Source organism: Leptodactylus fuscus, chromosome 4, assembly GCF_031893055.1.
Source record: "Leptodactylus fuscus isolate aLepFus1 chromosome 4, aLepFus1.hap2, whole genome shotgun sequence".
Taxonomy (NCBI): Eukaryota; Metazoa; Chordata; class Amphibia; order Anura; family Leptodactylidae; genus Leptodactylus; species Leptodactylus fuscus.
Window position 1 is genome coordinate 161,803,541 of NC_134268.1, and position 12,293 is coordinate 161,815,833.

The 12,293-nt window shown below is 42.6% G+C and overlaps 1 protein-coding gene across 1 annotated transcript in view; it reads right to left on the reverse strand.

Moving 5' to 3' along the window:
* Nucleotides 1-12,293, reverse strand: part of COL6A6 (collagen type VI alpha 6 chain) — an 86,551-nt gene that overhangs the window by 18,682 nt on the left and 55,576 nt on the right. The window contains exons 25-29 of the mRNA XM_075271928.1: nucleotides 7,793-7,855; nucleotides 5,926-5,976; nucleotides 3,224-3,259; nucleotides 2,359-2,421; nucleotides 34-93 (exon numbers count right to left, since the gene is read on the reverse strand). Of these exons, the coding sequence (XP_075128029.1) occupies nucleotides 34-93; nucleotides 2,359-2,421; nucleotides 3,224-3,259; nucleotides 5,926-5,976; nucleotides 7,793-7,855 (273 nt within the window). The remainder of the gene's footprint in view (nucleotides 1-33; nucleotides 94-2,358; nucleotides 2,422-3,223; nucleotides 3,260-5,925; nucleotides 5,977-7,792; nucleotides 7,856-12,293) is intronic.

Consider the following 12,293-nt stretch of genomic DNA (forward strand, 5'->3'; position numbering starts at 1 on the left):
AATGACTCCATGACAATGTAATGTTAGTCTTACCCTCCTGCCACGAGCTCCTGGTAAACCTGGATCTCCTACAGCACCTTGTTTTCCATGTATCTGTGGTAAAATAGTCACATCATTTAAGAAATGTGAATAAATGTGAACACAGACAGTATTTCTATAGTGAAGGTTTTATAATCTCAGTAAGGGGTAAACTGCAAGTGCCACACTTATAAAGTTACTGTATTATTATTATTATTATTTATTTATATAGCATCATTAATTCCATGGTGCTTTACATTTGGGGGTTACATACAGTACACAGAATACACAGGTAGATATAATACTAACAATGACTGACTGGCACAGTGGGGTAGAGGGCCCTGCCCGCGAGGGCTTACAATCTATGAGGGAAGGGGGGGTAGAGACAGAAGGAGAGGGGGAGACCGTACAGATGGCAGTGCGGTGATAGTGTTATTGGAGGTTGTAGGCCTTCCTGAATAGGTGAGTCTTCAGGGCCTTCTTGAAGCCTGTGATTGTGGGGGTCAGTCTTATGTGTCGTGGTAAGGAGTTCCAGAGTATGGGGGATGCACGGGAGAAATCTTGGAGGCGGTTGTGTGAGGAGCGGATGAGAGCAGAGCGGAGTAGGAGGTCGTTGGAGGATCTGAGGTTACGTGTGGGCAGGTAGCGGGAGATTAGTTCAGAGATATATGGAGGGGACAGGTTGTGGATCGCTTTGCATGTTAGCGTTAGTAGCTTGAACTCAATTCGCTGGGCTATAGGTAGCCAGTGGAGGGACTGGCAGAGGGGAGCAGCCGATGAGGATCGGGGGGTGAGGGTGTTGGCTGGGAGGCCATGGAGAAGGGTGTTGCAGTAGTCTAGGCGGGAGATTATGAGGGCTTGGACAAGCATCTTGGTAGTTTCAGGGGTGAGGAAGGGGCGAATTCGGTGGATGTTCTTGAGCTGGAGGCGGCAGGAGGTGTTGAGGGCTTGAATATGTGGCTTGAAGGATAGGTCAGAGTCCAGGGTTACCCCAAGGCATCGGGCCTGTGGGACAGGGGTAATTGTGGTTTCATTAACTTTGATAGATGGTTCAGGTGGAGGGGCCATACAGGATAGGCTGAAGATGATAAACTCTGTTTTCTCCATGTTGAGTTTGAGAAAGCGGGAGGAGAGGAAGGAGGCTACGGCCGCTAAACAATCTGGAATTCTGGCCAGCAGGGAGTTAATGTCTGGTCCAGAGATGTATATTTGGGTGTCATCGGCATAACGGTGTATAACTGTATATAACTGTATATTGCCATACGTTGTGTTGTAAAGTACTGATCAGAATATTAATGTGATCGAAATGTAATAATGATGTAATTATTAGAGATGAGCTAACACTGTTCGGAACAGCCGTTCCGAACAGCACGCTCCCATAAAAATTAATGGACGTAGCCGGCACGCGGGGGGTTAAGCGACCGGCCGCCGGCAAAGTGTACGTGCCAGCTACTTCCATTCATTTCTATGGGAGCATTCTGTTCTGAATGGCTAATCCGAACAGTGTTCGCTCATCTCTAGTAATTATAGATATATTGTATTACTTATGTTACTAATGTCATTATTTTCCTGCTGCTCAGTAGCTGCAGTCTGAGCAGTGTCGCCATACCCGTGTTACACCAGGTATGACATTTCTGGATACCATCTTGAAGGAGAAGGTATCAGTCTGGAGACACTATTTTCCTGATGCCCCAGATTTGACTTGGCAGTGGATATTGTGGCACAGTGTCTGTAGGTGGGTTATTCATACACAAATGTTTCCACAATTAACTTATCTCCAATTTGTTTAAATATTTAATCAACATGACTTGATAACAAAAAAGTTGAAAGGCTGCAATTCACCCTCCCCCACTAGGTGGTCACAAATAGACAAAAAAAGCATTACACTAGGGGTGTAATGATCGTGGTCAAGTTTTTTGGTGACAGAATATAAAGTGCAAAATATTGACTCTAACTCAAGATATGACACAGTGCTTTTTTTTTTTTTAGTTAGCTGAATATAATTGAATCAATGGGAGACAGATTTCGGGTGTTTTTGGAGATGATGTTGAGACAGAAAAGATATCAAAATCAGCATCAATAGGTCAGAGTGAGCTCACACTTAATGTTTCTGTGTGTCTCTACTCTCACTGCTGCTCACTCCTCTCTCCCCTACTCTCCATAGACTTCTATTTGAGCTGTAATATGACACCTGCAGGATGTTGTGTCCACTAACAAAACAGAATTCAGGCAAGTTTGCAATGTGTAAATCATTTTTGCAGGCAGGAAGTTTCTCATATATGCTTGTACTTTTGATTTATGCAAAGTTTGCTGAAAAGGAAGTAACCATTTAACACTTACACTGTTTCCTGGTTCTCCTTTGTGTCCATGCTCTCCTTCTACACCAGGGTCTCCTTGCTCTCCCTGAAGATGTTTCGAAAATAACATAAGTATCACCTTTTTCATATTAACACAATATATTTACAACATTCCAAAATAAATACAGGATTCTCTAAGATGTTCATAAGGAGTTAATATATAAGTTTATACAGCCACATATACAAAAGTATTGAGTAATGGTTTGGAATTGCAAGTGGATACTACGAATAAGAGCATTGTCAATCAATGGTTCTACATTTAGTGAGTATTCGCTGATTGGAGAAGAACACCAACTGCATGTCCTCCTCAAAAGGGAACGGGACTCGCAAACAATCATTGTATGAAATATTCATCGACTTATATATGAAATCCCTTTTTTCAATAAAAGCTGATGTGACAATCTTTGGACAATGTGATACACAGTCCATGGTCACGTAACGTACAGTCCATGGTCATGTGATGGACACAAAGGCGCGCAACTTGTTATAGTCACAGCACAGTAATCAGACATCTGCCTGGTAATGAGCTGTTCACCGGTGTGTACATCACATGATCATGGACCTTAAATCACATGACCATGGTCAGAATTTTAGACACTAGAAGTAACAGAATGAATGGCAGCAAGCAAAGATTTAGAAAACTGTGAGGAATTGATACTGAAAATATATTGGAAAATTGTACAACTTTTTATTATACAATCAATAATAATTGTCTCTCAATATTGATCTATAAATGGACAACCCCTTGAAGCTCTGAATGAACTACAGTTTATTATAAATATAAAGAATTTAACATTTCTTAAGAATAGACAGCATGTCATATGAAGGTATCTAGAAAGATGGCGTACCTTGATACCAATATCTCCTTGCTGTCCTCGTTGCCCCTAATGACAAAGCAAAACATTTTTATTAACATTTAGAGTACTCTCACTGTTATTTACACTTAAAGGGGTTGTCCACTTTCAGACCAATAGACCAATGCTATTGTTTTCAAAATAAAAAGTTGTACAGTTTTCCAATACTCTTTCTGTATTAATTCCTCACAGTTTGAGAATTGGGACAGAAAGTATATTGGAAAATTGTACAACTTTATTATACAAACAATAGCATTGTTCTTTCAATATTGTTCTGAAAGTGGCCAACCCCTTTAGGTTTTTATTCATTTTGTAAACAAAGGATATGATACAGATTCAATGAAAGTATACAAAAACTGGTAAAAATAGAGGTGATTAATGAACATAAATGTCAATTTGTTAAGCTATTAGCAATTATTTCAGCTCTGTGTCTCCTTCATAGTTTTCCCTGCACAGCATCACTTCTGGCCATCTATATAGAAGGCACAAGGGAGACAAACAATATAGTAAATAATAAAATAACATATAGTATGCATCTTTAAAATGAATCCAAGGTCATTTTTATAGCCCTAATGGACCCTGAGATACGGGGCTCCAAATTGTTTACCTTCAGAGTCAGGCCAGGATTATACTGCAAGTATACTGTGACTCAGGAGTGCTACAATTGGCTTTAATGAGATAAATATAGAGAGATGAGTGAAATAGTTCAAATTGAGCGGGGGGTTTGCTAGAAATTTTGAAAAACATTTCAGGTGAAGCAGAACCCAAGATTTTTGCACTTGCTACCAATCAATCATTATTATAGTCTAAGGCAGGGGTGGGCATTAATTTTCCCATGGGGCCACATAAGAAATTGAAACTATGCTAGAGGGCCACGCCGCCCAATCCCAATCATCTTTTCATGTGCCCCACACAGTGTAATCCTCCTACAGTCACCCGTAGACTATATATCTTCACATTATAATGTTCCCTTCCCCACAGTATTAAGTCCCTCTCCTGGTGCCCCAGTTTAACCTGTGGGAAACTAGAGGGGACATTAAAATCGGGAAGCTGGAAGCAGACATTAAACCGTAGGGGTAGCTGGAGGGTGACATTAAACTGGGGGCAACTAGAGGCAGACAGGTCCCCCTCCAGCTACCTTCATGGTTTAATGCCCCCTCCAGTTGTCCCCAGTTTAATGTACCCCCAGTTTAAGTGCCCCCTTCATCTACCCCCAGTTTCATGTCCCCCCTCCATTTCTCCCTCAGTTTCATATCCCCCTTCATCTGCCCCATTTCATGTCCCCCTCCATCTGTCCCCAGTTTCATGCCCCCCCCTCCATCTGCCATCTCTGCCCCAGAATAACATTCCCCTTCCATCTCTGCCCCTAGGTTACTGAGACACACACATACAGACAGACAGACACATATAGACACACACACATACACACACATTCTCCACCCTGCATCTCACATTCCCCTCTCAGAACCATAGGACCTTAGGACCCACACCACATGTCTCCATCTTCTTGCACTGTCCTGCTGTCACTAAGACACGCCTCCCTAGACACGCCTCCCTAGTCAAGCTATGCGGGCCAGACTGAATCAGTCAGAGGGCCAGATATGGCCCGCGGGCCGTGCTTTGCCCAGGTCTGGTCTAAGGTCTCTAGGGTATAATAAGTAGAGGCCTGGAGGAAGTGTGGAAACAAACAAACACTAATACTCACTTTTCCTCACCTCTGCCAAGTTCAACACCCCACATGACTGCTGATTAGAGATGAGCGAACAGTAAAATGTTCGGATTCGTTTTGAGTAGCCCCTCAATATTCGACTACTCGAATTGAATATCGAACCCTATTATACTCTATGGGGGGAAAATGCTCGTTTCAGGGGTAGGCAACGTTCGATCAAATTACACTTACCAAGTCCACGAGTGAGGGTCGGGCTGGATCCTCCGAGAAGTCTTCTCCGTGCAGCATCCCCGCGGCGTCTTCCAGCTCTGAATTCACTCTGCCAGGCATCGGGCCTGGGCAGAGCCGACTGCGCATGCCCACACTACAAGCGAGCAAGAATCTGCACGGAGAAGACTTCTAAAGGTAGGTGAAGAACCAGCGTTGATTGGCCGACTGTATAGCATTCGGCCAATCAATGCTGGTTCTGCATCGAACTTTTCCATTCGAATAGTGAGTGGTACTCGATCGAGTACGAGTATTTCGAATGCTGTAGTATTCGATCGAATACCTACTCGATCGAATACTACTCGCTCATCTCTACTGCTGATGTGACCCACAAGACCACTGAGACCCAATCCTAAGCCTAGGCAATGATCTGGTGCCAGTGATCTCACTTGGTATATCGGAAGGTAAGAGAAGACCAGACTCCATGACATAGAGCTAGAGAGGTGAGGAAAGGTGAGTAACAATGTTTGGGCAGTTTTCCACACCTCTCCCAAATCTCTGTTTATTATACTCTGTCTAAGGAATTCTTTGAGTATTTTACTAACATGGTCTGAACTGAAACTTGTGGAAATCCTTGCTAATATTAGTGAAACGAATCTCACAAGGTTCACCCATCATTAGTTAAATACGCTGTTGCAACAAACCTTACCTTGACAAAACCTTGCAAAACTCAAGATCTGTATAACCATAGCACAAATAAAATCACATACCTGTAGGTGAGGGTCTTCACATTCATGTCATGCAAGATCGACAAACTCACCTTCTTTCCTTTTTGGCCAGGTTCTCCATAGCCATCTAGACCATTTTCACCCTAGTAAAATATAGTTATATGAAAAGATTTTACTATAGAAGTTACTATAAAATGTGTCTCTCATGCACTCAGTTGATTATGAGCTTAAATGTAGTAATACACACATATATATATATATATACAGTCCTATGAAAAAGTTTGGGCACCCCTATTAATCTTAATCATTTTTAGTTCTAAATATTTTGGTGTTTATAACAGCCATTTCAGTTTGATATATCTAATAACTGATGGACACAGTAATATTTCAGGATTGAAATGAGGTTTATTGTACTAACAGAAAATGTGCAATATGCATTAAACCAAAATTTGACCGGTGCAAAAGTATGGGCACCTCAACAGAAAAGTGACATTAATATTTAGTAGATCCTCCTTTTGCAAAGATAACAGCCTCTAGTCGCTTCCTGTAGCTTTTAATCAGTTCCTGGATCCTGGATAAAGGTATTTTGGACAAACAATTCAAGTTCAGTTAAGTTTGATGGTCGCCGAGCATGGACAGCCCGCTTCAAATCATCCCACAGATGTTCAATGATATTCAGGTCTGGGGACTGGGATGGCCATTCCAGAACATTGTAATTGTTCCTCTGCATGAATGCCTGAGGATTTGGAGCGGTGTTTTGGATCATTGTCTTGCTGAAATATCCATCCCCGGCGTAACTTCAACTTCGTCACTGATTCTTGAACATTATTCTCAAGAATCTGCTGATACCGAGTGGAATTCATGCGACTCTCAACTTTAACAAGATTCCCGATGCCGGCATTGGCCACACAGCCCCAAAGCATGATGGAACCTCCACCAAATTTTACAGTGGGTAGCATGTGTTTTTCTTGGAATGCTGTTTCTTTTTGGACGCCATGCATAACGCCTTTTTTTTATAACCAAACAACTCAATTTTTGTATCCAAAATGAAGCTGCCTTGTCCAAATGTGCTTTTTCATACCTCAGGCAACTCTATTTGTGGCGTACGTGCAGAAACGGCTTCTTTCTCATCACTCTCCCATACAGCTTCTATTTGTGCAAAGTGCGCTGTATAGTTGACCGATGCACAGTGACACCATCTACAGTAAGATGATGCTGCAGCTCTTTGGAGGTGGTCTGTGGATTGTCCTTGACTGTTCTCACCATTCTTCTTCTCTGCCTTTCTGATATTTTTCTTGGCCTGCCACTTCTGGGCTTAACAAGAACTGTCCCTGTGGTCTTCCATTTCCTTACTATGTTCCTCACAGTGGAAATTGACAGGTTAAATCTCTGAGACAACTTTTTGTATCCTTCCCCTGAACAACTATGTTGAACAATCTTTGTTTTCAGATCATTTGAGAGTTGTTTTGAGTAGCCCATGATGCCACTCTTCAGAGGAGATTCAAATAGGAGATCAACTTGCAATTGGCCACCTTAAATACCTTTTCTTATGATTGGATACATCTGGCTATGAAGTTCAAAGCTCACTGAGGTTACAAAACCAATTTTGTGCTTCAGTAAGTCAGTAAAAAGTAGTTAGGGGAATTCAAATCAATAAAATGATAAGGGTGCCCATACTTTTGCACCGGTCAAATTTTGGTTTAATGCATATTGCACATTTTCTGTTAGTACAATAAACCTCATTTCAATCCTGAAATATTACTGTGTCCATCAGTTATTAGATATATCAAACTGAAATGGCTGTTGCAAACACCAAAATATTTAGAACAAAAAATGATTAAGATTAATAGGGGTGCCCAAACTTTTTCATAGGACTGTATATACACACACACACACACACACACACACACACACACACACACACACACACACACACACGCACACACTGTATTACAGTACCTGGAGTCCTCTCAGTCCGACTTCCCCAGGCTCTCCTTTCTGTCCAGGAACTCCAGGTTCCCCCTGTACAGAACAAAATGTGTTTGTTGGCAGTATTAGAATTTAATGAGACTTATGCAATGTCCTTATAATATATCTAATCTTTACAGGGTGTACTATATGGATTAGAGATGAGCGAACAGTGTTCTATCGAACTCATGTTCGATCGGATATTAGGCTGTTCGGCATGTTCGAATCGAATCGAACACCGCGTGGTAAAGTGCGCCATTACTCGATTCCCCTCCCACCTTCCCTGGCGCCTTTTTTGCTCCAATAACAGCGCAGGGTAGGTGGGACAGGAACTACGACACCGGTGACGTTGAAAAAAGTAGGCAAAACCCATTGGCTGCTGAAAACATGTGACCTCTAATTTAAAAGAACAGCGACGCCCAGCTTCGCGTCATTCTGAGCTTGCAATTCACCGGGGACGGAGGTTTCCGTCCAGTTAGCTAGGGGTTAGATTCTGGGTAGGCAGGGACAGGCTAGGATAGGAAGGAGAAGACAACCAACAGCTCTTATAAGAGCTAAATTCCAGGGAGAAGCTTGTCAGTGTAACGTGGCACTGACGGGCTCAATCGCCACAACCCAGCTTTCCCAGGATCCTGAATGGAATACACTGACAGTGTATTCCCGTATATCCCATATATACACCCCAAATCCCCGTTCCAACGGTGTGCCCCCCCACCTTCACCCCAGAAATACCCTGAAAGTCCCCTAGCAATAGAATTGGGGCTATATACACCCACTATTTTTGCTACTGCCATATAGTGCCATTGTCTGACTGGGAATTCAAAGAATATATTGGGGTTATAAATACCCTCATTTCTTGCTACTGGTATATAGTGCCATTGTCTGACTGGGAATTCAAAGAATATATTGGGGTTACAAATACCCTCATTTCTTGCTACTGCCATATAGTGCCAGTTTCTGACTGGTAATTCAAAGAATATATTGGGGTTACGTGCACCCACAATTTTTGCTACTGGTTTATAGTGGCATTGTCTGACTGGGAATTCAAAGAATATATTGGGGTTACAAATACCCTCATTTCTTGCTACTGCCATATAGTGCCAGTTTCTGACTGGTAATTCAAAGAATATATTGGGGTTACGTGCACCCACAATTTTTGCTACTGGTATATAGTGCCATTGTCTGACTGGGAATTCAAAGAATATATTGGGGTTACAAATACCCTCATTTCTTGCTACTGCCATATAGTGCCAGTTTCTGACTGGTAATTCAAAGAATATATTGGGGTTATAAATACCCTCATTTCTTGCTACTGCCATATAGTGCCAGTTTCTGACTGGGAATTCAAAGACTATATTGGGGTTATAAATACCCTCATTTCTTGCTACTGGTATATAGTGCCATTGTCTGACTGGGAATTCAAAGAATATATTGGGGTTATAAATACCCTCATTTCTTGCTACTGGTATATAGTGCCATTGTCTGACTGGGAATTCAAAGAATATATTGGGGTTACAAATACCCTCATTTCTTGCTACTGCCATATAGTGCCAGTTTCTGACTGGTAATTCAAAGAATATATTGGGGTTACGTGCACCCACAATTTTTGCTACTGGTATATAGTGCCATTGTCTGACTGGGAATTCAAAGAATATATTGGGGTTACAAATACCCTCATTTCTTGCTACTGGTATATAGTGCCATTGTCTGACTGGGAATTCAAAGAATATATTGGGGTTACAAATACCCTCATTTCTTGCTACTGCCATATAGTGCCAGTTTCTGACTGGTAATTCAAAGAATATATTGGGGTTACGTGCACCCACAATTTTTGCTACTGGTTTATAGTGGCATTGTCTGACTGGGAATTCAAAGAATATATTGGGGTTACAAATACCCTCATTTCTTGCTACTGCCATATAGTGCCAGTTTCTGACTGGTAATTCAAAGAATATATTGGGGTTACGTGCACCCACAATTTTTGCTACTGGTATATAGTGCCATTGTCTGACTGGGAATTCAAAGAATATATTGGGGTTACAAATACCCTCATTTCTTGCTACTGCCATATAGTGCCAGTTTCTGACTGGTAATTCAAAGAATATATTGGGGTTATAAATACCCTCATTTCTTGCTACTGCCATATAGTGCCAGTTTCTGACTGGGAATTCAAAGAATATATTGGGGTTATAAATACCCTCATTTCTTGCTACTGGTATATAGTGCCATTGTCTGACTGGGAATTCAAAGAATATATTGGGGTTATAAATACCCTCATTTCTTGCTACTGGTATATAGTGCCATTGTCTGACTGGGAATTCAAAGAATATATTGGGGTTACAAATACCCTCATTTCTTGCTACTGCCATATAGTGCCAGTTTCTGACTGGTAATTCAAAGAATATATTGGGGTTACGTGCACCCACAATTTTTGCTACTGGTATATAGTGCCATTGTCTGACTGGGAATTCAAAGAATATATTGGGGTTACAAATACCCTCATTTCTTACTACTGCCATATAGTGCTAGTTTCTGACTGGTAATTCAAAGAATATATTGGGGTTTTAAATACCCTCATTTCTTGCTACTGCCATATAGTGCCAGTTTCTGACTGGTAATTCAAAGAATATATTGGGGTTATAAATACCCTCATTTCTTGCTACTGGTATATAGTGCCATTGTCTGACTGGGAATTCAAAGAATATATTGGGGTTATAAATACCCAAATTTCTTGCTACTGGTATATAGTGCCATTGTCTGACTGGGAATTCAAAGAATATATTGGGGTTACAAATACCCTCATTTCTTGCTACTGGTATATAGTGCCATTGTCTGACTGGGAATTCAAAGAATATATTGGGGTTACAAATACCCTCATTTCTTGCTACTGGTATATAGTGCCATTGTCTGACTGGGAATTCAAAGAATATATTGGGGTTACAAATACCCTCATTTCTTGCTACTGGTATATAGTGCCATTGTCTGACTGGGAATTCAAAGAATATATTGGGGTTACAAATACCCTCATTTCTTGCTACTGCCATATAGTGCCAGTTTCTGACTGGTAATTCAAAGAATATATTGGGGTTACGTGCACCCACAATTTTTGCTACTGGTATATAGTGCCATTGTCTGACTGGTAATTCAAAGAATATATTGGGGTTATAAATACCCTCATTTCTTGCTACTGGTATATAGTGCCATTGTCTGACTGGGAATTCAAAGAATATATTGGGGTTACAAATACCCTCATTTCTTGCTACTGCCATATAGTGCCAGTTTCTGACTGGTAATTCAAAGAATATATTGGGGTTACGTGCACCCACAATTTTTGCTACTGGTATATAGTGCCAGTTTCTAACTGGGAATTCAAAATGCGCAAGGCTCCCGGAAAGGGACGTGGACGAGGCCGTGGGCGAGGTCGGGGGAATGGTTCTGGGGAGCAAGGTAGCAGTGAAGCCACAGGGCGTCCCGTGCCTACTCCTGTGGGGCAGCAAGCATTGCGCCACTCCACAGTGCCAGGGTTTCTTGCCACATTAACTAAACTGCAGGGTACAAACCTTAGTAGGCCCGAGAACCAGGAACAGGTCTTGCAATGGCTGTCAGAGAACGCTTACAGCACATTGTCCAGCAGCCAGTCAGTCTCTGCCTCCTCTCCTCCTATTACCCAACAGTCTTGTCCGCCTTCCTCCCAAAATTCCCAAGCTTCACAGAACAATAACCCCAACTGTCCCTGCTCCCCAGAGCTGTTCTCCGCTCCTTTCATTGTCCCTCAACCTGCCTCTCCACGTCACGATTCCACGAACCTAACAGAGGAGCATCTGTGTGCTCAAACACTAGAGTCTCCTCCATCTCCGTTCGATTTGGTGGTGGATGACCAGCAACCCACCCTCATCGACGATGATGTGACGCAGTTGCCGTCAGGGCATCCAGTTGACCGGCGCATTGTGCGGGAGGAGGAGATGAGACAGGAGTTGGAAGAGGAAGTGGTGGATGATGAGGACACTGACCCGACCTGGACAGGGGGGATGTCAAGCGGGGAAAGTAGTGTGGATGTTGAGGCAGGTGCAGCACCAAAAAGGGTAGCTAGAGGCAGAGGCAGAGGTCAGCAGCTTAGGCGAAGCCAGGCCACATCCGGAATCTCCCAAGATGTTCCAGTTCGTACCCAGCCCCGAAAAACTCCCACCTCGAGGGCACGTTTCTCGAAGGTGTGGAGTTTTTTCAAGGAATGCGCCGAGGACAGATATAGTGTTGTCTGCACAATTTGCCTCTCGAAATTGATTAGGGGCTCTGAGAAGAGCAACCTGTCCACCACTTCAATGCGCCGTCATTTGGAATCCAAGCACTGGAATCAGTGGCAGGCAGCAACGGCAGGACAAAGGCCGCCTGCCGTTCACGCCACTGCCACTGCCTCTGCCACTGCCTCTGCCTCTGCCACTGCCACTGCTGACTGTGCTGGCGATGCACTCCAGAGGACGAGCCAGGACACCAC